The sequence below is a fragment of the Stomoxys calcitrans genome, chromosome 4 (genome assembly GCF_963082655.1).
Source record: "Stomoxys calcitrans chromosome 4, idStoCalc2.1, whole genome shotgun sequence".
In the NCBI taxonomy this organism is placed as follows: Eukaryota; Metazoa; Arthropoda; class Insecta; order Diptera; family Muscidae; genus Stomoxys; species Stomoxys calcitrans.
The window spans coordinates 46,353,655-46,380,988 of record NC_081555.1 but is presented as its reverse complement, the minus strand read 5'-3'; the positions used below and the strand labels follow the sequence as shown (position 1 = coordinate 46,380,988).

At 42.7% G+C, this 27,334-nt stretch overlaps 1 protein-coding gene across 1 annotated transcript in view; it reads left to right on the top strand.

Moving 5' to 3' along the window:
- LOC106086986 (uncharacterized) overlaps positions 1-21,116 on the top strand; it is a 36,943-nt gene extending 15,827 nt beyond the window's left edge. The window contains exons 2-12 of the mRNA XM_059366700.1: positions 5,906-6,942; positions 7,000-8,134; positions 8,204-9,457; positions 9,517-9,635; positions 9,693-10,943; positions 13,976-15,122; positions 15,185-16,456; positions 16,519-19,059; positions 19,120-19,235; positions 19,307-20,530; positions 20,598-21,116. Of these exons, the coding sequence (XP_059222683.1) occupies positions 5,906-6,942; positions 7,000-8,134; positions 8,204-9,457; positions 9,517-9,635; positions 9,693-10,943; positions 13,976-15,122; positions 15,185-16,456; positions 16,519-19,059; positions 19,120-19,235; positions 19,307-20,530; positions 20,598-20,918 (11,417 nt within the window). The 3' untranslated portion in view covers positions 20,919-21,116. The remainder of the gene's footprint in view (positions 1-5,905; positions 6,943-6,999; positions 8,135-8,203; positions 9,458-9,516; positions 9,636-9,692; positions 10,944-13,975; positions 15,123-15,184; positions 16,457-16,518; positions 19,060-19,119; positions 19,236-19,306; positions 20,531-20,597) is intronic.
- The last annotated feature ends 6,218 nt before the right edge of the window (positions 21,117-27,334 follow it).

Genomic DNA, 27,334 nt, shown 5'->3' with positions numbered 1-27,334 from the left:
ATTTAAGTTTTTGTTCTGCTTAATCTGAACAGCGTGTCGCAGTGGCATAACTCTTTGTAGAACAGGTTGTCGAAGTAGAAAAATCGCAAATATCGCCAGAGTAAGTGAAGGAAAAAGCACCACTGTAGATGTTTGTATCAAGGCCTTTAGAGTTATAGGCCAACATGTAAAACCTATGCAATATGGAGAGTCTCCATAGGAGATTCTTTAAAAGCCTTGTAGATATCTTTGCAACTCAGAACTAGTGGACTTCTTCGATAGAAATGTCACCAAATCTCCCGTGGGGAATTTTTGCTGAAAAAATATTTCCTATTTCGAAGTAGGCCTCGGTTTTAATCAAAATTTGGCCGATAATTCGCATAGCTATTTCACAATTTTTGGGGATCCACTGGACGTTCGGAATAAAAAAAAAAATATTTTTTTTAATACAAACGAACAAAATGATAAGCGGTGTGTTAGTGGTGTATTTATTAGTGGAGTACGTTTAATGAATCATTTACTCGTTACTACATCATATGGTAAAAGTAAACATTTATAGGTCTAAGTTAATCACTTTTGTCGATATTTCCATTCATTTGGTCTTGTTAACACCATGTTAACTAATATTGTTACCTTTTTGCGTCTATGCGATTAGCACGCGCTGACGACTTTTACGATTGTACCTAATCTATAGATAGAGTATTGTGCGCATAAAAGTGTTAGCAGGCAAACGCTTGCAACGCAACGCTTCAAAAGAAATAAAAAATTGTGACATCATAAAATATAGAGGAAAAATTTATTATGTCCATAAATTTACGATATACTTGTTTTTCTTATGTTAGATAATCCTACTTGGCTTTATGACACAAGGAGTCATGTGGTTTTGCAAGCTGTATAAAGTTTGATGACTTTTCTGGTACCTGATCTAACTCTAGTTATCTCTTTAAATGGGCCTAAAGTTTTGGCCCGTCTAAAAAACACACTTCTAAAAGAACACTCTTTGTGTGTGTGCCACAGCTGCAATGCATCAAAATCGAAAATTCAAGAGTCTAAAAATAAATTTTCCTTTGTCACGGGGAATGTTAAAAACTGCGTTCCTATCCAGGTGAAAAACCTTCTATCAGCATGTCTGGCTCTTATTAATCTGCATGAGTCATATGGTGTTCGCAGTTCATCTGCTTGTATCAGACAGCAGATATCTGATATAACCATATTGTCTGATAATATGAATTAAATGTAAATAACCCTTAATATAAAGAATAAGACAATATCTGGTGAAACAAAAACAATCAAACAAACATTCGAATGAAGCATGACAAAAACAAAAAACAAATATGTATAGTCGTTTTACTCCTTATACTAATAGGATACTAAGTTCGAGTTTTATATATATGTTCTTGATCGTCATGATATTTTAAGTCGATCTAGCCATGCCCGTCCGTCTGTCTGTCGAAAACAAGCTAACTTTCAAAGGAGTAAAGCTAAGCGGTTGAAATTTTGCACAAATACTTAGTGTAGGTCAGTTGGGATTGCAAATGGGCCAAATCGGTCCATGTTTTGATATAGCTGCCATATAAACCGATCTTGGGTCTTGATTTCTTGAGGCATTAGAGGGCTCAATTCTTATACGATTTGGCTGACATTTTGCATGAGGTGTTTTGTTATGACTTCCAATAACTGTGCTAAGTTTGGCGTAAATCGGTATAGAACGTGATATAGCTGCCATATAAACGGATCTGGGACCTTGACTTCTTGAGCCTTAAGAGGACGCAATTCTCGTTCGATTTGACTGAAATTTTGCACATGGTGTTTTGTTATGATATCCAACAACTGTGCCAATTATGGGGCATATCGGTTCATGTTTTGATATAGCTGCCATATAAATCGATCTTGGGTCTTGACTTCTTGAGGCACTAGAGGGTTCAATTCTTGTACGATTTGGCTGAAAATTTGCACGTGGTGTTTTATTATCACTTCCAACTACTATGCTAAGTATGGTTCAAATCGGTTCATAACCTGGTATAGCTGCCATATAAACCGATCATGGATCTTGACTCCTTGAGCCGCTAGAGGGCGCAATTCTCATCCGATTTGGCTGAAATTTTGCACGTGGTGTAAACTTTGCTAAGTATGATTCAATTCGGTTCATGATCTGGCATAGCTGCCATACAAACCGATCTTGGATCTTGACTTCTTGAGCCAATAGAGCGCGCAATTCTCATCCAATTTGGCTGAAATTTAGCATGAGGTGTTTTGTTATGACCAATAACTGTGCTAAGTATGGCGTAGATCGGTATAGAACGTGATATAGTTGCCATATAAACCGATCTGGGACCTTGACTTCTTGAGCCTCTAAAGGGCGTTATTCTTATCCGATTTGGCTGAAATTATGTACAACGGTTTCTTCAACATACATGTCTAATATGGTCTGATCAATAACTTGATACAGCTCCCATATAAACCTATCTCCCGGTTTTGTTTCTTGTTTTTTTCTAAAAATGTTTAAGAATTAAATTTTTATACCCTCCACCATAGGATGGGGTTATACAAATTTCGTCATTCTTTTTGTAACTCTTCGAAATATTCGTCTACAACCCAATAAAGTATATATATTCTTGATCGTCATGACATTTTAAGTCGATCTAGCCATGTCCGCCCGTCTGTTTGTCAAAAGCACGCTAACTTTCGAAGCAATAAAGCTAGCAGCTTGAAATTTTGCACAGACTCTTCTTATTTGTGTAGGGTTGGTTGGGATTGTAAATGGGCTATATAGGTCCATATTTTGATATAGCTGCCATATAAACCGATCTGGAATATTCACTTCTTGAGCCTCTAGAAGGCGCAATTCTTATTTTGAACAACGGCTTCTCCCATGACCTGCAACATACGGGTCTAATGTGGTCTGAATCGATCTATAGCTTGATACAGCTCCCATATAGACCGATCTCCCGATTTTGCTTCTTGAGCCCCTAAAAGGCGCAATTCTTATCCGAATGGATTGAAATATTACTCAATGACTTCAGCATTCAATTCATTTATGATCCGAATCGGACTAAAACTTGATATAGCTCCAATAGCATAACAGTCCTTTTCCATTATTTTTTGTTTGCCTAAAACGAGATACCGCGCAAAGAACTCGACAAATGCGATCCATGGTGGTGGGTATATAAGATTCGGCCCGGCCGAACTTAGCACGCTCTTACTTGTTTTTGAATTCAACTGTGAATAATTATCCATGCAAGACTTCAGACTTTTCTTTTTGGCAAGTCATTATAAACAGCTTTATAAAATTAGCTGTTTTCAATGACTTGGCGAAGTTGTGGTTGGCACAGTGCCTTCCCCTCTAACCCTTAAGCACAAACTTGGATATTCGAACTCTACTATATAAGTACATCTCGCTTGATTCCCACACCGCCAGTATCGATCAATTGAACTATTTGCGGTGGTTTTAGAAACAAATCCTCTTCCCATATCTTTGGACCCAAAATGAACTGTCATAGTGGTGTTCTTCTCTCAAATACCTTTCTGTTATGCCAAATACCATATAGTTATAATCGTTCAATATGTCGAAGTTTGGTCGGCCCCACAGATACTTGGACTCAAAAATCAGATTTGTATACTAATCCGATAATCCTTTTATTTGCGTTCCATATTATCATCGGTCAATATGTCTGTTTGATGGTTAAGAGAGTGTGACGGCACCCAGACTCTTGGTCCCTAAAGCGGAAATAATTTTTATGCTCTTTTCACAAATATCCAATTTTTACTACCGTATTCGTATTCTATTCAAATACCTTTCAATTGAAGTCCATGTTGTTTCGATCGGTCCACTTTTGATTTTTGACGTTGTTTTTGGGGTAAGGAGGGAGGGTCCGCCCCCTTTAGACATAAAAAAATTAAGTGACCTGTTCCACCTTCCTGACCATATTCGTAATCTACCCCCGAATATCTTTCATTAGAGTCCCATATTGTCTGATCGCCCTATATGCCCATTTTGAGGGGTTTTAGGGTCATGGCGGCCCCCAAGACCCAATTTTTATATTAAATTCGTACACTACTCTCGAATGCCTTTCATTTGAGTAACATATTATTCCAAACGGTTCACTTTTACTATTTGGGTTAGGGGGGAGGGTACGCCCCCCTCCGATATCAATAAATTTTATAGCCTATTAGGTTACTCCTTCCAGACCAACCTTCATAATCTGAGAAAATTTCAAGAAAATCGGTTCAGCCGTTTTTGAGTCTACACGGAACAAACAAATTCTCACACCCACACACAAATTAATTTCTATACCCACCACCGAAGAATGGGGGTATATTCATTTTGTCATTCTGTTTGCAGCACATCGAAATATCCATTTCCGATCCTATATAGTATATATATTCTTGATCAGCGTAAAAATCTAAGACGATCTAGCCATGTCCGTCCGTCTGTCTGGTGAAATCACGCCACAGTCTTTAAAAATAGAGATATTGAGCTGAAACTTTGCACAGATTCTTTTTTTTTTTGTCCATAAGCAGTTTAAGTTCGAAGATGGGCTATATCGGACTATACCTTGATATAGCCCCCATATATATCGATCCGCCGATGTAGGGTTTTAGGCTCCTAAATGCCACATTAATTATCCGATTTTGCGTAAATTTGGGACAGTGTGTTGTGTTAGGCCCTTCAACATCCTTCTTTAATTTGGCTCAGATCGCTCCAGATTTGGATATAGCTGCCATATAGACCGAACCGCCTATTTAGGGTCTTAAGCCCATAAAAGCCACATTTATTATCCCTTCTTGCTGAAAATTGAGGCAGTGAGTTGTATAAGGCCCTTCGACATCCTTGGCTTAGATCAGTTCAGATTTCGATATAGCTGCCATATAGACTGATCTCTCGATTTACGGTTTTAGGCCCATAAAAGGCGCATTTATTGTCCGATGTCGCCGAAATTTGGGACAATGAGTCGTGTTAGGTCCTTCGACATCCATCTTCAATTTGGCCTAGATCGGCCCAGAATTAGATATAGCTGCCATATAGACCGAACCTTCGATTTAAGGTTTTGGGCCCATAAAAGACGCGTATATTGTCCGATGTCGCTGAAGTTTGGGACAGTGAGTTAAGATAAACCCTTCGACATTCTTCTTCAATTTGGCTCAGATCGGTCCAGATTTGAATATAGCTGCCACATAGACCGATCCGCCTTTTTAGGGTCTTAGGCCCATAAAAGCCACATTTATTATCCGATTTTGCTGAAATTTGAGACAATGAGTTCTATAAGGCCCTTCGACATTATTCTTCAATTTGGTTCAGATCGGTCTAGATTTGGATATAGCTGCCATATAGACCGATCTCTCGATTTAAGGTTTTGGGGCCATAAAAGGCGCAATTATTGTCCGATTTTGCCAAAATTTGGGACAGTGAGTTGTGTTAGGCTCTTCGACATTTTTCTGAAACTTGGCCCAAATCGGTCCAGATTTGGATATAGCCGTCATATAGACCGATATCTCGATTTAAAGTCTTGGCTCCATTAGAGGCGCATTTATAATCCGATTTCACTGAAATTTTACACATTGGCTTATGTTAGACTTTTCGACATCCGTGTTGTATATGGTTCAGATCGGTTTATTTTTAGATATAACTTCTTAAAAGACCAATATTTTGTTATACACAATTGAACAATGACTTGTATTTATAAGTATTTGGTGCAAATCGGAACATATTTCGATATAGCTGCTATGGGGCATAAGGTATGCATTTTTCACCGGATTTTAACGAAAGGTGGTTTACATATATACCCGAGGTGGTGGGTATCCAAAGTTCGGAACTTAACGCCTTTTTACTTGTTATATATATAGAAGATTTTTGTATAGCAATAATCTTCAAATATCTTAGTTTGTTTTAAATGTTGCTCTTAAATGTCCCCTTCATTTTTTCCAGTTAGGGCTGATAGTTACAGATCCAATGTCTGGCATGATGGTCCTATCAATTGTTACACCTGTGATAGCGAGGAGGAATGTTCTGCGAGTAAAGGCAGCATTCACAAATGCGAAAATAATGATGATCAAACCTGTGTGATAGTTTTCAATGAGGACGGTGTGGTCTCTCAACGAGGTTGCAGCGATAAAATTGCCTCATCTCAATACAGTAGCTACTGTAGTAATAATGCAGACAAGTGTTTAGCATGTTCATCGAGTGGCTGCAATGGAGCCACATCACTCGATCAATACTCTGAGTGTGTAATGTGTGACTCAAGCTTGGACAAAAACTGTGTGCTTAACCCAACTGAAGTTACTACCAAGACACTGTGCTATGGCGGATGCATGACTGCTTTGTATCCCACTAGCAATGCTAGTAATCCCACCTACAACTTGGTTCGATCCTGCCTAAATGACAAAGATATCGATGAACAATTAACTTGCCAAGACGGCACAAATGCAAAATGTGTTGGATGTTCCAGTGGGGCGAATTGCAATACAGATGCTCTGCCCGAACAAAGGCATTCATGTTATCGCTGCTTGGGTGAGGATTGTGAAGATCCACAGCCAGAGGAATGTGTTGCCTTCAAGGAAGGCGACAAATGCTTTATGCGTTTCGAGGTTGGTAACAATGACGCCATTGAGTTGGGATGTTTGTCTGATTTCGAATCAGAGGAAGCAATCATTGAGCAGGTAAAGCTAAAAGCATTGCTCATTTGCGAAGGCATTGATTGCAATGGCTTTGAGAATCTACCCAAAATATACGAGTGTAACCGGTGCTCTTCTACTAACGCGGAAGACTGCGCCACAAACCCCACGGCAGTTACAACGCAAGCAAGGTGCACTTCTATGCCATACACTCAATGCTATCAGCGTGTACATGGAACATCCACAGAACGTGGTTGTCTCTCTGAATTAAGTGGCGACGAATTCTATAACTGTTTGACCAATGCTGATGACAAGTGCAAAGCTTGTGTAGGCAGCAGCTGCAATGATGAGGTAGGGATCATGTACACAATGTTGCTATTACATATCTGTTAACACTTTTACTTCTAGATAATCCCTAGCGATCGTTTACGTTGTCAACGCTGCGATTCTGATTCTGATTCTTCCTGCCACAATGCTCCAGCTTCGGCCTCAATATGTCCCTCGTACAAGGACGGTGATGCTTGCGTTGCTCTCTATGAAAATGGAGTCACCAAACGCGGTTGTCAGACAGACTTTTCATGCGACGCAAAGTCCAAGAATTGCCAAGTTTGCTCCACAGACAGTTGCAATACAGCCAATGTTAAGAAACGCGTTGACGAACTCTATGCCATTTTCCAAGATGTCCCCCTCAACTGCAACACTTGCACGGGAGATGAATGCCAAACTGATGCCCGAAACCCCAGGAAATGCGAAGGTGATATATACCAGGATTGCTTGACTGTCTTCGATACCAATGGTCAGGTAATAGAACGCGGTTGCGAAAATTCGGTGCTAGAAAAACACCAAGCACACTGTGAAGAAAGCCCCGAGTTGTGCTTCAACTGCAAGTCCAATGGTTGCAACGATATGACTGATCATGAGCAATGGCAAGAATGTTTATACTGTGATGCCTCCACCAATCCAGACTGTTTGTTTAATCCCTCGGCCATTACAAAGACCAGAAGGTGTACGCAGGGCTGTGTGTCTTCTCTGTACCCCCGCAAAAGGGATCCCACAGTTTACGACTTTGTTCGCACCTGCTTTGAAGATATTGAGCCAGATGATCGTGACGACTGCAAAGATACCAACAATTGCGTCAAATGTCTGGACAACAACTGTAACACAGACATATTACCAGAGGAGGGTCGTCTCTCATGCCTTCATTGCAGTGGCCCAGATTGCGATGTGCCCCAGGAAAAACTTTGTCAAGGCTTCACATCAGATGATCAGTGCTATATGTACTTCGATAATATCACATTTAGCGTGGTTCGCATGGGTTGTCGCAGTGAATTTACAAAGTCAGACATTTTGGCCGATGCCAAGCAATTCTTTATCTGCGACGGGGACAACTGTAATGCATATGAGAATCTTCCAGAAGCCAGATTCTGTTTGGCGTGTGACTCCGCAACCGATATCAACTGTGCTGTGCAGCCCTCCAAGGTTACCGCGCTAAAGAGATGCCAAAATTATCCTTACACAGAGTGCTACACCCGAATTCTAGATGGTAAGTACCACTGACCACGCTATGGCCAGATAGGAAATCTTCTTTACTTCTTTCTCCCTTCCGCAATAGATGGCAATACAGAACGTGGCTGTCTGTACAACTTGCCCCTCGATGATTTTGTTTCTTGCAACAAGGGAGATGCAGACCCAAAGTGCAGGATCTGCGCGAACGATGAGTGTAATAAAAATATCTTCCCGTCCAGCAGACAACAATGCTTCCGATGCGATTCTTCGAGTGATGTGAAATGTGAGGGCAGTCCCGATTTGATACAGCCTTGTCCTATTTTCCACGAAGAAGATGCTTGCGTTACGCAATGGTTTGATGGCGTAACACGTCGTGATTGCGCATCTGAACTCACATGCGAAGGTCTCGGGCGCAAAAACTGTCGCCAGTGCTCAGGCAACGCCTGCAACAACATTAACTTGGCCAACGAAGACATTGGCAATGTGGGTGTATTCACCGACCTGCCTTTGTCCTGCTATCATTGCAACGGCACCGAGGAATGCCGGGAGTCGAAAGGTTACATCTGGGTATGTGCGGGCAACAATGACCAAACTTGCAGTGTAGCCTTCGATGCCGATGGAAACGTTATCCAACGTGGTTGCAGCGACCTTGTAGATTCTGCTTGTGAAGGCGATGACCACACCTGCTTTGAATGCAAATCCAACGGTTGCAACGTTGCCACAACTCAAGCTGAATATACAGAATGTCTATTTTGCGATTCTCAGGAAGGTGATGATTGCGTATTCAATGCTGATGTTATCACCCGTACTCGAAAGTGTCACAAACAGTGTATGACTGCTCTCTATGCCCGTACCAAAGATGAGAATCCTGCCTATGAGCTAATGCGTACATGCCTGGATGATAAGGATTTGGACGACCGCGACGCCTGTGATTCGGCAAATGATCCCAGTTGTACAGCCTGCACAGGAGACAAGTGCAATAAAAACGAGGTCGGAACACGCAAATCCTGTTACCAGTGCAAGGGTGATGAATGCCAAACCGCCGAACCAAAGACTTGCCGAGCCATAATGGACCATGATCAGTGTTTCGTGCAGTTTGATGAGGCAGGCTCTATTGTGGAGTTGGGTTGTAAGAGCAAATACGATCCTCCCGAAATCGTGACCTTGGTATCTGCCCAATTCCTATGGTTGTGCGATGCGGACAATTGCAATCATTTTGACAACTTGCCAAAATCGCAGACATGTAAAGTCTGCAATTCCGTTTCGGATGCCGCGTGTGCAACTAATCCCGACGCAGTTATGTCATCTACAAATTGTAATTCGATGCCCTACTCACAGTGCTACACACGTGTCCTTGCTAGTAAGTGTTGCAAACACGTGACCATCGATCTTCACCTCACATCTTCTATCTTCTTACAGGTGGTCACACTGAACGTGGATGCCTGTCCAACTTGGAAGACGATCAATTCTACAATTGCCTCTATAACAAGAACACTACTGAATGTGTATCTTGTGAGGGAGACAATTGCAACGAAGAGGTAATTTGATTCTCCAGCATGCTTACTGCTCTACAGCTCGTTCTTGGACATTTTTAGGTTTACCCCGAAGGTCGAGTAACATGCCATGTTTGTTCCTCCGGCAACTCTGAATCGTGCGAGACCAGTCCCGATGCCTCTCAAGTGTGCCAGAAATACGTTGCAGACGATATGTGTGTGACAACCATAAATGAAGATGGCTTCACTGTACGAGGATGCCACTCACAACTGACATGTGACACCACAGATCCTTCGAATTGCAACATATGCAAAGGAAATGACTGCAACGTTGCCAATCTGAAGCGTAAATCAGACGGAAAGCCTGGACAATGGCAAGCGCTGCCCTTGACTTGCTTAAGTTGCACTAGTGCAGAGGATTGTAAATCCGAAAGTTCCCCACAAACCTGCACCGGCAATGAATACTGCATGACTGTCTTTGATTCTAATGGAGACGTTGCCGCTCGAGGATGCAGCAACACCGTGGAGGAACACCATGGCTCATCGTGCGACTTGAACCCGGAAAGTTGCTTTAATTGCAATTCGAACATGTGCAACTCTGCCACCAGCCTAAATGAATACAATGACTGCATCTACTGTGATTCCGAAACAAGCACTGACTGTGCGTTTAGCCCCACTGCTGTAGGAAGACGACGCAAATGTAACGGTAGCTGCATGACAGCCCTTTATCCATTGGCCAACAGCTCTGCCTTTGGAGTTGTACGTTCTTGTTTAGATGACAAAGACGAAGCCGATCAGAAAACTTGTGAGTCAGAGTCCAACGCCGAATGCAAAGCCTGTTCCGGCCCTGCCTGCAACGTAGCGATACTGCCTGAAGACCGTCTATCTTGCTACTCATGCACTGGTGAATCTTGCGCCGAACCTGAGCCCTCACAATGTCAAAACTACAAACCTGACGACCAGTGTTTCATATTATTCGATGACAGAAGCGACGTTGTGCACATGGGTTGCGTCAGTGATCTCGAAGATTCATTTGTGTCGAGCAACATTCATCGTCTCTATATGTGCAAATCGGGCAATAACTGCAACGGTTTCGACAATATGCCGAAACCAACAATGTGCGCTGTATGCGATTCCAACGAGGATCCCGACTGTGCGTCCTTGCCGCAAAACGTACCCTCGGTCACTCAATGTACTACCTTGCCAAACACTCAATGCTATACGAGAGTCAACAAAGACGGTTCGACCCAACGCGGTTGTGTCAACAGTTTAACAAAAGCCCAAATGATAGCTTGTATAGACGGAACAAATCCCGATTGTAATACATGTGAAGGCGACAGATGTAATATAGAGGTAAGGAGCTATATAGTCATTATTCCTTATAATACCCACCACCATATGATGGGGCGTATACTTAACTAGTTATTCTGTTTGTAACACCTCGAAATATTGACCTAAGACCCTATAACATATATAAATATACTCTTGATGGTCTTGACGTTCTGAATCTAACCATGTCCGTCCGTCCGTCTGTCTAAATCATAAACCGGTTTCAATGGCACTTTCATTGCCTATGAATCCATTCGTAAAAAGATGCATATTGTCGTCACCAACACCATTTCAAAACAACGGCTTTCACGCTATTCATAGAAAGAGAATATGAAGAAGTCCGTGTATTGCATTGCATGTCTTTCGTTAATCTCACTTAACACTCTCAAAGACAACGAATATGCAGCGAATGGTGCGAAACTTTTTGTGTTGATTGAATAGAGCCTTAAAGCTTTCCAAGGAATATATTTAAATACTTCGTCAATATCTGTTGTACCCACCGCCATAGAAACGGGTTTGGTATCCAATTCCAAGAGTCTGAGAACCTGCCCCACCCCCATATTACCATTTTCGGTAAGTATGTCCCGTTTGTTGGTGTTTGGGGGTGTGGTGGAAACACCCAGGCATTTCGCGCCAGAAGGGAATACCAAATCCGTGCTCCACTTCCAAATACCTTTCCTTTCAACCCCATATTGGTCAACAAATGTCCTATTTGGGGGTGTCTTTTGCAGTGGGCGGCTTGTAGGAGAGGGTCCTTCCCCTTCGGATATCAACAAATTACATAGCCTATTGCTCCTTCCAGACCAACTTACCCAATTTCTGACAATTTCAGATTTAGTAGGTTCATATGTTAGGCTCGCATTAAACTTAAAATATACAACACTTGATCCCCACATTGTCATGATTGGCCAGTTAACCTATCTAGGTAGTGTTAGGAGTTAGGGCGCAACCCTGGTACTTGGACACAATTTTTCGTTTCATATTCGTAATCTACTCTCAAATACCTTTTGATTTGAGTCATATAGTCATTGATAGGCTTATATTACGATTTGGAGACTGGTTTAGGAGGTTGGAACGGCCCCCCATTTCTTGGACCTCATTATTCATATAATATTCCAAATCTTCCATTTGAGTCCCATATTGGCATGATCGTTTAAAATGCCTATTTGAGGCGATTTTAAGTCTGGGGCAGTTTTGAGCGTGGGCCGGCCCCCTAGATACGTGGACACAATTTTTAATATAATATTCGTACTCTATTCTCAAGAACCTTTCATTTGAGCCCAAAATGGCCCCGATCAGTCTACTTTTGTTACTAGGTGGTGCTGTTGGGGTAAGGGAGTTTTGTTTTTTCTTTTTCTCAACCATGTACGACATGGAAGTCGAAAAGCCTAACATAAGACACTGCGTCAAATTTCAGTGAAATCGGATTATAAATGCGCCTTTTATGGGGCCAAGACTCTAAATCGAGATATCGGTCTATATGGCAGCTATATTAAAATCTGGACCGATTTAGGCCAAGTTGCAGAAGAATGTCGAAGAGCCTAACACACCTAACTGTTCCAAATTTCGGCGAAATCGGACAATAAATATGGGCCTAAAACTTTAAATCGAGCGACCGGTCTATATAACAGCTATATCCAAATCTGGACTGATCTGTGCCATATGGCAGAAATATATCGAGGGGCTTAACTAACCTCACTGTCCCAAATTTCGGCGACATCGGACAATAAATGCGCCTTTTATGGGCCCAAAACCTTTAATCGAGAGATCGTTCCATATGACGGCTATATTCAAATCTGGACCGATCTGGGCCAGATTGAAGAAAGATGTCAAAGGGTCTAACAAAACTCACTGTCCCAAATTTCAGTAAAATCGAACAATAAATGCCCCTTTTATAGGCCCAAAACCTTAAATCGAGAGATCGGAATATATGGCAGCTATATCCAAATCTAGACCGATTTAGACCAAATTGCAGAGAGATGTCGACTGGCCTAACACAACTCACTGTCCCAAATTTCAGCAAAATCGGATAATAATGTGGCTTTTATGGGCCTAAGACCCTACATCGGATGATCGGTCTATATGCAAGCTATATCCAAATCTGGACCGATCTGGGCCAAATTGACGAAACTTGTTGAAGGGCCTAGCGCAACTCACTGTCTCAAATTTCAGCAAAATCGGATAATAATTGCTGATCGGCGGATCGGTCTATATGGGGGCTATATCAAGATATAGTCCGATATAGCCCATCTTCGAATTTAACCTTCTTATGGACAATAGAAGAACCTGTTGAAAGTTTCAGCTCAATATCTTCATATTTTAAAGACTGTAGCGTGATTTCAACAGACAGACACACAGACGGACATGTCTAGATCGTCTTAGATTTTTACGCTGATCAAGAATATATATACTCTATAGTCAACCTTCTTCTAGTCAAATTGTGCAGACGAGCTCCTGCTGCCTTATTGTTTTTCAGCTGGGTTACTGCTATATGGACTTCGTTCTGACTTACCACCTAGTCAGGCGTTCAGCGTTATAGGCGGAAATGCTTACCTCTGCACTAAGGTGGCCCCCAATTTGATATCCATATTTGGGACGAACTGTCTGAGGGGCCGACAAACCCCCAAAACAACTCCAAATAGGTCTTATTCACCGACCATGGCAATGTAGGCCTTAAATGAAAGGAATTAGAGAGTGAAAGAAGGCGCTGCTGGCCTGGTTCAGTTAGTTCCCCCATATAAACCGATACCCCGATTTGGGATATCGGTTTATCTTTGCTTGTTTGTCTCCGACTTTGTTGAAATTTGGTATGAAAAGTACAGTTAACTGCACCAACTGCCGCCCAGATGAATCAGTAAACATATATAGCCCCCATATAGTGAAAAACCCCTCTTCATTTTGTTGAGCCCGATCTGATGACTTTAAATTACTCCAGTTATAAGTTGAGTTAATTTGAGTAAATTTTTAGCAGACTCCATGTTGGAGCCCTCCGGCGCCTTTTTAATGGTTTATGATATTCCCAACCCTTTTGTTCACCTTTCAAATCTATTTTTCAGATATTCCCTGCCGATCGTCGCCGTTGCCAGCGTTGCAACACCAAAGATGATCCCAGCTGTGAGTCTTCCCCAGATGCTGCATCTGTTTGTCCCTTATACGAGGCTGATCAATTCTGCGCCGCAAAACTTGTAAACGGGCACACCTATCGCGGATGCAGTACCGAATTCCAATGTGATGATTCCGATAAGCAATACTGTCGTCAGTGCTACGATTCTGACAATTGTAACGTGGTCGATTTGGCTAGCAGCAACATAGGTTATCCAGGCAAATGGCAGGGAGTTCCCATTAACTGCTATAGCTGTCATGGCGTTGAGTGTCAGAGCTCTAGTCCTGGAATCATCGGAAAATGCGAAAATAACAACGAACAAAACTGTGGCACTGTATTCGCATCCAACGGCAGTGTTGTGGCTCGAGGCTGTTCCGACAGTATTTACAACGGCGACTACCTTAGCTACTGCGATGAGAATCCCTCCTACTGCAAGTTCTGCAAATCTAGTGGCTGTAATACGGCCACCAGCTTAAATGATTATCATGACTGTCTGTTCTGTGATGGCACTGAGGATGAAGATTGCATCTTCCAACCCAATAGTATTAAACGCACGCGCACATGCCACAAGGGATGTATGGCTGGATTGTATCCACGCTCCAATGAAGTGAACCCGGCCTATGAGCTGGCCAGAGGCTGTTTGGATGATCTTGATTTAGATGATCGCGAAGAATGTGTGGCTGGCACCAAACCATACTGTCAGGCTTGCGACGACGAGTCATGTAATACATTCAAAATTCCCGAAACCCGCCGAAAGTGTCATGTTTGCAGTGGTGGCGATTGTGAGGATCCCGAGAGCGCAGAATGCACTTCATTCCGTGAAAATGATCAATGTTACACATTATTCGCTGATGAAAACGATGTGAGAAGTATGGGATGCGCCAGCGATTTGGACAATTCTTTCTTGACAGAAAACCGCCGTCAACTGCTACTTTGCGAGGGCGATAATTGCAACAGCTTTGATAACTTGCCCCCACTCATCTCGTGCCGTTGGTGTAATTCGACAATGGATCCGGAATGTGCATCGAGTCCTACCAACGTTGTCGCTACTGTTTGCCATCTTTACCCCAACACCGAGTGTTTCACAAGGATCGATGAAAGTAAGTGGCATGTGTTTGCAGAAAAAAATCTTTGAATATGCAACTGATTTTATTTTTTTCAGACGGAGTTACCCATCGTGGCTGTTTAGCCGATGTCGATGATGATCTATTCGACGATTGCACTAGTGGCAATAACACTAGTACCTGCGAAATTTGTTCGAGTAACGACTGCAATAATAAAATATTCCCCGAAGGTCGTCGCAGTTGCATTCAGTGCGACTCTGCCCAGTTCTCAGCTTGCGAGGATAATGCCAGCCAATTCGCCCAAATCTGTGGCCTCTATATGGAGAACGACAGCTGTGTCACCAAGTTGGAAGGGGAACGCACCATACGTGGATGTGCCTCGGAAGTCACCTGCGACACCAGCAACCGCGACACTTGCAGAGTATGCAGTAATCTTGACAACTGCAACACAGTTGATTTAGTGAACTCATACATAGGTGAACCAGGAAAATGGCAAGGACTTCCCCTCAACTGTTACCATTGTGAGGGAGAAGAATGTGAAACTGGCAATGGTTTACTGAATGTGTGCCAAGGCAATAACTTGCAAACGTGTACCACAGTGTTCGGAGTCAATGGTGTGGTCGAGAAACGCGGTTGCAGTGATGCCGTTAGCTCTTCGCACAATGACTACTGCGATCAGTACTCAGACCGTTGCTTGCAATGCAAATCGAATGGTTGCAACACAGCCAAAAGCTTGGACGACTACAATGACTGTTATTTCTGCGACTCGGCCAATAACCCAAAGTGCGCAGTTGGTTTTGATACTGCAACTAGGACACGCAAATGTCATGGAGACTGCATGGTAGCATTGTATCCTCGCAACAGTGGAAATGATCCTGCCTACGAACTCACCCGCACCTGCTTGGATGATATGGACATTGATGAACGTGAATTGTGTGCTTTCGGCGAGAATGAATACTGTCAGTCGTGCACAGGATCACGTTGCAATACCATGAATGTGCCCGAGGTTCGCTTCGAATGCTTCAAGTGTTTGGACGATGACTGCGAAGATATGGAACTTAGAGAATGCAGTGCGCACCACGCAAACGACCAATGTTATGCACTCTACAACAACGAGAGTTCCATCATTGCCATGGGTTGTCGCAGCGAACTTGAAATGGATTCCGTGCTCGAGCTGGTCAAACAGAAGCAAATGATATTGTGCAACGAGAAGGGATGCAATTCTCCGGACTCACTTCCTACCCCCAAGTCCTGTTCGGTTTGTAATTCGGAAGAAAACGCCTTGTGTGCCACAAATCCTAACCTTGTTGCCAATGCAGACCGTTGTTCCTCGCTACCTTACACGGAATGTTTCACACGCATCAATGGCTGTAAGTACATATTTACATACATAGTGCTTGAATGCATTAGCTAATGTTCAAAATTCTTTCAGATGGACACACTGAGCGAGGTTGTCTGGGATCATTGGATAGCGACCCCTTCTATGGCTGCCTCATGGGCATTGATGGTCTCTGTGAAACTTGTGTGGGCGACAAATGCAACGAAATCGATGTCTATCCTGCGAATCGCAGATCATGCCATCAGTGTAACTCTCTTTCAGACCCAAGCTGTGCAGCAAGCCCCAACAACAACAAAGTGTGTACGCTCTACGACCCAGAGGATAAGTGTGTAACCAACTACCGCAACGGTGTCACCTCTCGAGGGTGTTCGTCAAGCATGACCTGTGACGATGTTAACGATGCTCGTACTTGCCGCATCTGCGATACCAATGGCTGTAACACTGTAAACTTGGAAAAAACCAATGAGAACGGTGAGCCAGGAAGATGGCAAGACGTTCCCATTACTTGCTACACTTGCAAGGGCGAAGAGGACTGTCAGAGTAAAGGTGATTTGCGAGTCTGTGTGAACAACCCCTATCAGAACTGCATGACCGTATTTAACACCGATGGCATAGTCATTCAAAGGGGCTGCAGTGATACTGCGGCGGCAGATAACGAGGTCCACTGTGAAGAAAATCCAGATAAATGCATGGCTTGCAATTCGAATGGCTGCAATCTTGCCACCAGTTTGGATGACTATGTTGAATGTGTGGCATGTGAGTCTGATTTGAATGGAGATTGCATAAGCAATCCGGCAAGCATTGAAAAGACACGCAAATGCTACAAAAACTGCATGACAGCTTTGTATCCCTTGTTCAAGGAGGAAAATCCTTCGTATGGCTTGACCAGATCTTGTTACGATGATATGGACTTGGATGATCGCGACAGCTGTGCTGCCGGCGAAAAGGAGCACTGCCAAACCTGTTCGACCGACAAATGTAATACCGTTGAAATGCCAAGTGAACGTCTCAGTTGCTATATATGCGAAGGCGACTCGTGCCAAGACCCACAAAGCCACCAATGTCCCACCTATCGTCCAAATGATAAATGTTACGTACGCTTTGACGAGAAGCAGTCTATTGTAGCCCTTGGTTGTCGCAGTCAGTTTAGCAACGAGGAAGCCGACTACTTGCTGAAACAAAAGCGCCTTCATCTGTGCGACAGCGAAAACTGCAACGACTTCGATAGTTTACCCCCAGCTCAAATCTGTACTTTGTGTAACTCTCGCACTGACGAGAATTGTGCTGTGGATCCTGCAGCGATTACAGGCCAGACCAACTGTGCTGTTATGCCGTTTACGCAATGTTATTCGCGCGTACTATCGGATGGCGCCACCGAACGTGGCTGCCTTTCCAACCTGTATGATGACGAATTCCTGAGCTGCTTGGATGGCTCCTCTTCGACGTGTAAATCGTGCAAGGGCAATAATTGCAATAAGGAACTCTTCCCAGAAGATCGTCTAAAGTGTCACATTTGCGACTCCTCGGTCGATGAGAACTGTGAGAGTGCCCCCAACAGCCTAGCTATCTGTCCATTATACGAAGCTGCAGATACTTGTGTCACTACATTCCGCAATGACGTCACTTATCGTGGCTGCAGTTCCAGTTTGGTCTGCGATGCCTCAAATCCACGAAAATGCGCCAAATGCTCTGGAGAAGGCTGCAATACCGTCAACTTGGCCAGGAAACAGGACGATAACTTTGGCAAATGGCAAGATCTCCCCCTCACCTGCCTTAGCTGTACAGGCTCCGAATGTGAGTCGATGGAAACTACAGGTTCTCACAGTTGCGATCTAAATTACGAACAGGACTGCATGACCGTCTTCGGTGCCAACGGCCAAGTCATACGCCGCGGATGTACCGATGAGGTTGAGATGGATCACGGCACCTACTGCGATTCTAACGAGGGCAATTGCTTCAATTGCAAGTCCAATGAGTGTAATTCAGCTGTCTCCAAGTCCGAGTATACTGAATGCGTATACTGCGATTCCAATAAGAACTTGGATTGTCTGTGGAGTCCTTCGAGTTCCTCACACAAAACGCGTCAATGCCAGGGAGGTTGCATGACAGCCCTCTATCCCTCGGACAGTTCGGCCAACCCAGCCTATGACTTGATTCGCACCTGTCTAAATGACAAAGAAGATGCCCAACAAACCACATGCTCCGACGGCAGAGATAGAAACTGTAAAGCTTGCACCGATGACAAATGCAATGTGGACAATGTGCCCGAGGACCGCCTTACTTGCTACACATGTGAAGGAGAGGGCTGCGAAGATCCCGAACCAAAGGCTTGTCCTCTTCACAAGGAACCCGATCAGTGCTACATTCGATTTGACAATACAAATAGCGTGTCAGAAATGGGCTGTGTTAGCTCGTTCCGCAATCAAGCTTTGGAAACTATTATAAAAACTAAGAGAATTTCAGTTTGCTCTGGGGCCAACTGTAATTCACTGAACTCCATACCGACTGCGCAACGATGCGCTGCTTGCTCCTCATCCGACGATGTGGCCTGCGCCGTAAATCCCATTGATATAGGTTCGTTCAACACCTGCAACATGCTACCTTATACTGGCTGCTTCAGCAAGATAACCGAGAGTGAGTACAGCAAATGTGTGTCCAATTGAGCTCTTTTTTGATCCCTTACTCATTTCACAGATGGTCAAACAGAAAGAGGCTGCCTAACCGACTTGCCAGAGGATGAATTTGCACCTTGCGTTCTGGGAGATAGTGAACAATGTACAGCTTGTACTGGAAATGGTTGCAACCGAGAGGTAAGCCACCTACACATAAACCTATATCCAAAGTTTACAGTTACTCACAATTTGAATGCCTTCTCTTCTAGATATACCCCGCTGACCGTCAACAATGTTTCACATGCTCATCGGATGAAGAACCGAATTGCGAATCGTATCCTGTATCAAAAATGGCATGTCCCATAGTAAGTGAGCAGGAATCTTGTATAACAGCTCTAAGCGGAAACGTTACCATACGTGGTTGCAAGAGCGACCTCTACTGCGATACCGGCGACAGTTCCACTTGTCGATCATGCTTTGGTACTGAGTGTAACTCCATCGATCTCTACAATAAGGTTGACGATGGGTATCACGGCATGTGGCAGCCACTGCCCCTTCAATGTCACACTTGCGAAGGCGAACATTGCCTGCACTCTTTGGGACCTGCGGTAACTTGTTCTAGCCGTAACATCAATCAAGACTGCATGACCGTCTTCAAGACAAACGGAGAAGTGGATCGTCGTGGTTGCTCCGATGATGTTGAAGATTACAGAGACTTGTACTGTCGCCAAAATCCCGAGCTTTGCTTCAGATGCAAATCGAACGAATGCAATATCGCCTGGAGTGTATCCGAATACGTCGAGTGTGCTTTCTGCGATTCTACCAAAGATGCTTCGTGTACCATAAACCCCACTAACAGCGACTTTGCGTCACGCAAATGTTATAAGCAATGTATGGTTGCCTTGAATGGCCAGCATCTGGTTCGCTCCTGTTTGGATGACAAAGAAATGCGTGCCCAACCGTTGTGTAAGGAAGGCGACGACTGTGCCATGTGCGACAACAACAATTGCAATAAGTTCGTTTTCCCCACCAATCGCCTCAAGTGTCACGTCTGCGAAGGAGCCACTTGCTCCAACAGCTATGGCGAATATTGCTACCTCTACAGCAGTGACGACTACTGTTTTGCTAAGTTCGAAAATGGTCATGTTGATTTGCTGGGCTGCGCCTCCTCGCAAAACGCCAGCGACATTGCCGAATGGACAGAACAGAAGAAACTTTACAAATGCGAGGGCTCCGATTGCAATGAGCTATCGCGCCTACCTTCAATTCCCGAATGCTTAGCCTGTGACTCTAACAAGACCCCCAACTGTAGTCAGAATCCTTCAAAGGTCACGGTAACCGAAACGTGTAGCACACCCAATGACCAGTGTGTGACTCATATCAATTCTGAGGGACACACCATAAGAGGTTGTCTTACCAATTTCGAGGGTTCACAAACGTGCATTGGCGCCGGCACCTGTGCCGTTTGCTCTGGATCTAAGTGCAATAACGAGGTATTTAAAAATCATGCACACTGATTAATCATTCTTTTACTACGAAACTATTCTCCTTTCTCTATAGGTCTTCCCTGCCAATCGCCGTTCGTGTCATATCTGTAATTCTGTAGCCGACAAGGACTGTGCTGCAAGTCCGAATAGCCCTCACATCTGTCCCATTTATGTTGAGAATGATAGCTGTGTGGCATCGCGTGGCAATGACGGTGTCGTCACTCGTGGCTGTGCCTCTCAAGTGACATGCGATTCTGACGACAAGAACAGCTGCGAACGTTGCAACCAGGACAATTGTAACACTGCCGATCTGTCAGGTGCTGCAACTATTGGAACCAGCAGTCTAATTTTGGCCATATTCTTAGCCTTTGCATCAATGATGCTAATAAAGTAAATACGCTTTAGCCCCTAAAGCTATGTTGTACTAAACATTAGCCACACAGCATTGCTAGAAATCTAGATAAATCTTGTTAACTTATCCAATAAGTCATAGTATATAGTCAGTCATTCATCAAAAGTTGTTACAATAACACCTGAAAAAGCATTTTTGCATACACATACATATAAACAATAAATTCATAAATTCATTTCTTCAAACAACAAATTTTGATATTCTGACTGATGGGGCAGGAACAAAGAGAAGCTTGTATCTCAAATTGCACATTATTGTCAGATTGCGCATTAGTTTTTTCTCCAACAGCTCTTCTTTTTGATTTATAAATAGATTTCTGTTTTTTTTCTTTTTGGACATGGAAAAATATTTTTATACCCTCCACCGTAGGATGGGGGTATACTAATTTCGTCATTCTGTTTGTAACACCTCGAAATATGCGTCTATGACCCCATAAAGTATATATATTCTTGATCGTCGTGACATTTTTAATCGAACTAGCCATGTCCGTCCGTCTGTCTGTCGAAAGCACGCTAAATTTCGTAATTTACTAGTGTAGGTCGGCTGGGATTGTAAATTGGCCAAATCGGTCCATGTTTTGATATAGCTGCCATATAAACCAATCTTGGGTCTTGACTTCTTGAGCCTCTAGAGGGCGCAATTCTTGTCCGATTTGACTGAAATTTTGCACATGGTGTTTTGGTATCACTTCCAACATCCATCACTGTGCTAAGTATGATTCAAATCGGTTCAAAATCTGGTATAGCTGTCATATAAACCGATCTTGGATCTTGACTTCTCGAGCCGCTGGAGGGCACAATTGTCATCCGATTTGGCTAAAATTTTTCAAGAAATGTTTTGTTATGACTTCCAATAACTGTTCTAAGCATGGCGCAAATTGATACATAACCAGATATAGCTTCCATATAAACCGATCTTGGATCTTGACTTCTTGAGCCGCCGGAGGGCGCAATTCTCATACGATTTGGAAGAAATTTTTTACAACGGCTTCTCTCATGACCTTCAACATACGTGTTCAATATGGTCTGAATCGATCAATAGCTTGATACAGCTCCCACATAAATCTTTCTCCCTATTTTGCTTCTGGAGCCCCTACAAGTCGCAATTCTTATCCGAATGAACGGAAATATTACACAATGACTTCTACAATGTTCAGCATTCATTAATGGTCTGAATCGGACTATAACTTAATATAGCTCCAAAACAAAAACGGTTGTGGATATCAATGAAATGCTTTATTTCTGTGAAAGTACGTTCGATGCCATTATGCATGGAACTCGATTTATTTTGCACGACCACCACGGGCACGCTTGTAGAAATTCAGACGCTAAACCCAATTTGGACAGTTTTCAAGCATAAATACAATAGGCCGATACTGCTATTATTTCGCGTTCAATATTCGTACGAAGTTTATTAATTGTCGCACAGTGGGATGGGAAAAAATAAATGGAACGGATAGAGATATCTTCATCTACATTAAGTCTTCTTTACATTAAAGTAAGCATAATTTATAGTGCTGGGCCAAGATTTCTGTATAGAGACGAAACAATGAAATTACCTTTGTAATGAAACAATTAAAAAGGCATTAAGTTCGAACTTTAGATACCAACCACCTCGGGTATATATGTTAACCACCTTGTGAAAATTGCATACCTTATGTCCCGTAGCAGTTATATCGAAATATGTTCCGATTTGCACGAAATACTAATAAGTACAAGTCATTGTTCAAGTGTGTATAACAAAATATTGGCGTTTTTAGAAGCTATTCTAAAACTAAACCGATCTGAACCATATACGACTCGGATGTCGCCTAAGATAAGTCACTGTGTCAAATTTCAGTGAAATCGAATTATAAATGTGCCTTTTATGGGGCCAAGACTTTAAATCGAAATATCGGTCTACATGGCATCTATATCCAAATCTGGACCGATTTGGGCCAAGGTGCAGACAAATGTCAAAAAGCCCACACAACGCACTGTCCCAATCTCGGCGAAATCAGACAATAAATGCGTCTTTTATGGGCCCAAAACCATAAATCGAGAGATCGGCCTATATGGCAGCTATATTCAGAACTGGGCCAAACTGGGTCAAACTGGGCCAAATTGAAGGAAGATGTCGAAGGGCCTAATAGAACTCACTGTCCCAAATTTCAGCAAAATCGGATAATAAATGTGCATTTTATAGGCCCAAAACCTTAAATCGAGAGATCAGTCTATATGGCAGCTATATCCAAATCTGAACCGACCAGAGCCAAATTAAAGGAAGATGTCAACTCACTGTCCCAAATTTCAGCAAAATCGGATAATAAATGTGGTTTTTATGAGCCTAAGACCCTAAATCGGTGGATCGGTCTATATGGCAACTATAACCAGATCTGAACCGATCTGAGCCAAATTGACGAAGGATGTCGTCAATTGTAATTTCAGCAAAATCGGATAATAAATGTGGCTTTTATGGTCCTAAGACCCTAAATCGAGAGATCAGTCTATATGGCAGCTATATCCAAATCTGAACCGACCAGAGCCAAATTGAAGGAAGATGTCAACTCACTGTCCCAAATTTCAGCAAAATCGGATAATAAATGTGGTTTTTATGAGCCTAAGACCCTAAATCGGTGGATCGGTCTATATGGCAACTATAACCAGATCTGAACCGATCTGAGCCAAATTGACGAAGGATTTCGTCAATTGTAATTTCAGCAAAATCGGATAATAAATGTGGCTTTTATGGGCCTAAGTCCCTAAATCGAGAGATCAGTCTATATGGCAGCTATATCCCAATCTGAACCGATCAGAGCAAAATTGAAGGAAGATATCGAAGGGCCTCACACAACTCACTGTCCCAAATTTCAGCAAAATCGGATAATAAATGTGGCTTTTATGGGCCTAAGACCCTAAATCGAGAGATCAGTCTATATGGCAGCTATATCCAAGTCTGGACCGATCTAAGCCAAATAAACGAAGGATGTCGTCAATTGCAATTTCAACAAAATCGGATACTAAATGTGGCTTTTATGGGCCTAAGACCCTAAATCGAGAGATCAGTCTATATGGCAGCTATATCCAGGTCTGGACCGATCTAAGCCAAATTAACGAAGGATGTCGAAGGGCCTAACACAACTCACTGTCTGCAATTTCAGCAAAATCGGATAATAAATGTGGCTTTTATGGGCCTAAGACACTAAACCGGAGGATCGGTCTATATAGCAGCTATGTATATCCAAATCTGGACCTATCTGAACCAAATTGACAAAAAATGTCGAAGGACCTAACATAAATCACTGTCCCAAATTTCAGCAAAATCGGATAATAAATGTGGGTTTTATGGGCCTAAGACCCCAAATCGGAGGATCGGTCTATATGGCAGCTATATCCAAATCTGGACCGTTCTGGTCAAATTGGCGAAGTATGTCGGAGGGACTACTGTCCCAAATTTCAGCAAAATCGGATAATAAATGTGGCTTTTATGGGCCTAAGACCCTAAGTGGGAGGATCGGTCTATATGGCAGCTATATCCAAATCTGGACCGTTCTGGTCAAATTGGCGAAGTATGTCGGAGGGACTACTGTCCCAAATTTCAGCAAAATCGGATAATAAATGTGGCTTTTATGGGCCTAAGACCCTAAATCGGCGGATCGGTCTATATGGGGCCTATAAAAGATAAAGTCCGATATGGCCCATCTTCAAATTTAAACTGCTTATGGACAAAAAAAGAATCTGTGCAAAGTTTCAGCTCAATATCTCTATTTTTAAAGACTGTAGCGTGATTTCAACAGACAGACGGACAAACATGTCTAGATCGTCTTAGATTTTTACACTGATCAAAAATATATATACTTTATAGGGACGAAAATGGATATTTCGATGTGTTGCAAACGGAATGACAAAATGAATATACCCCCATCCTTGGGTGATGGGTATAAAAATGCCTAAAATTTACTTTTCACATATTTTGATTTGTAACTCGCTTAACTTTTGTCTGAAGAAGTGGACCTTAGCATGTATCGCAAAAAATCGGTTCAGAAATGCTTTCACAAGTACGAAAATAAGAGACCAGCCTCTGCGAAAATTTAAGCACTTTCCAGCAAAAAAAAATTGAAAATCGGACCATAAATGCGCTTTTGACAGTCCGAACAAAATTTTGAAGGGCCGAGGTGACCAATGATGAAGGCCCACCAATGGGCCCCTGGGACTTATAGGGCCCTGAAATTTTGCATATAAACTGGATAACACCTGAGCTATAACAATTTCATGAAGATATCTTTATCCGTCCCAAAATGGCAGACTTATTGCCACTTTGTTTTTCCATCCCATTTTTAGCACCACAGGAAATAGTCTAACGGCGTCAAATCGCACGACCGAGGCGGCCAAACTTGGTTTCCAATAAATTGATTCTGATATTAGCTGTGTGGCTTGAGGCGTTATCATTGAACGGTAGCGATTCTCATTCACAGCAACGTGCTGGTCTGAATCATCACGGAAGAAGTACGGTCCAATGACGCCGTCGGTACAAAAACCAAGCCGTATTTTTTTGGGGATCAAAGGATGGCTCATGGAGTACGTGTGGATTGTTGCCTGTCCAATAACGCACATTTTGCTTATTGGCGAAGTCATTCAGCCAGAAATGAGCCTCAGATGATTTTTCGATGATAACGATGAGGCCACTAACTCCGAATTTTGGTAGCAAATTTTAACAATTTCGACTCGTTTATAGACGTATATTTCCATTATGAACTGGCAAACCTAACTAAAGAAAAATGTCAAAAACTCGGCAAAAAATATAAGAAGGTCTACTTTTGTAACGCCCTTGAAAAACCCCTAGATATTTGAAAAATATAAGAAATCTATCTCGGATTTTGCAAAAATTACGTATTAGCAGTATTTAAAAATGTAAATACGTCATCAGGATGGATGGAGGATGGATTTCTCACAGTCTATTCCAGAAATACGTGGTATGTCTACGATTATGTTTCAATGAAAAATGAGATGCCATAAAGTCTGTAGCACCCATGATTGCATTTGCAAATAATTTTTTGCCATATATTTTTATTTGGACAAAGCGTGGCCAAGGTGGCGTATGACGTATGGTATATCTGGGAATAATTACTCAAAAGTAATCATACACCCCTATGTCCCATGCTGTGTCAGAGGCTTCCGCCAATTCACGAACTAAATGGCGCCTGTTTGGAACTGGACCATAACCAAGCATTTCTGCCATACATTATGAGGAACGCATGGTAATTCATAATGATGTAATTCTATTTTAAAGTGCTGCTAATACCGTGACATGCCTGGCCGTATCGAAATCCTTCGACAGGTCAAGAGCCTCGAGGACTAATATCAGCAGTAATGGTGAGCAAAACGGTCAATATCCTATGGAATTACGAAATCCATGTTGTTGCTCCCTCGAATCCATTCCTGGCTTTAGTTGGGGTGCCATTTTTCTAATTTTCAGATATTTAGAAATATTGGGTTGCCCAAAAAGTAATTGCGGATTTTTTAAAAGAAAGTAAATGCATTTTTAATAAAACTTAGAATGAACTTTAATCAAATATACTTTTTTACACTTTTATTCTAAAGAAAGCTTAAAGTAACAGCTGATAACTGAAAGAAGAAAGAATGCAATTACAAAGTCACAAGCTGTGAAAAAATTTGTCAACGCCGACTATATGAAAAATCCTCAATTACTTTTTGGGCAACTCAATATATGAGTGGCCAGAAACAAGTCGGATTTTAGTCCTAATCAAAGTAGAGATTCCGTGAGGGCCCAACGCCCACCACCGAGTACACCTCACAGAAACAGATGAATGATGGATACAATCCCGATAAACTTAACCAAGGTCCGGATTTTTTTCATTCTGGCGCCGACGAGAACTATAGGGAGCCAACGCGGGATGTGCCTCTTTTAAGACAAACTAATGGTTAATCAACCGTCAATTTATTGAGCATTCCGAGAGTGGCAAGACAAGGAGGAGAGCCATGCGTTGTATTCGTGATCTCCGAGCCGATGAACAACTACCACAATTCGCCGAGGACGAATTTACAAATGTCATCTGCAGCACCAAGTCGTCCAAGGCGCTGGGCTCAGACGAAATCTCAACACTGATCCTGAAGAACCTGGATGTAACGCAAGTCGAGTAAATGACACTGATCCTCAACCTGTCTCTAAGCACTCTCAACGTTCCCGATGTGGGGAAAATGGGCAGAGTGGACCCGCTACTGAAGCGTGGAAAGGGCATGAGTAAAGGAGAGTCGTGCAGACCGACCTCTCTTAAAGAAACTCTCCACACGAGCCTAGTTGGAGAATTTTCATTTGCTAAGCGCCAGCACGGATCCCGTAGATTACATAACACGTCGACTGCTTTGAACGCCATCACTACGTATATTAACCGTGGTCTG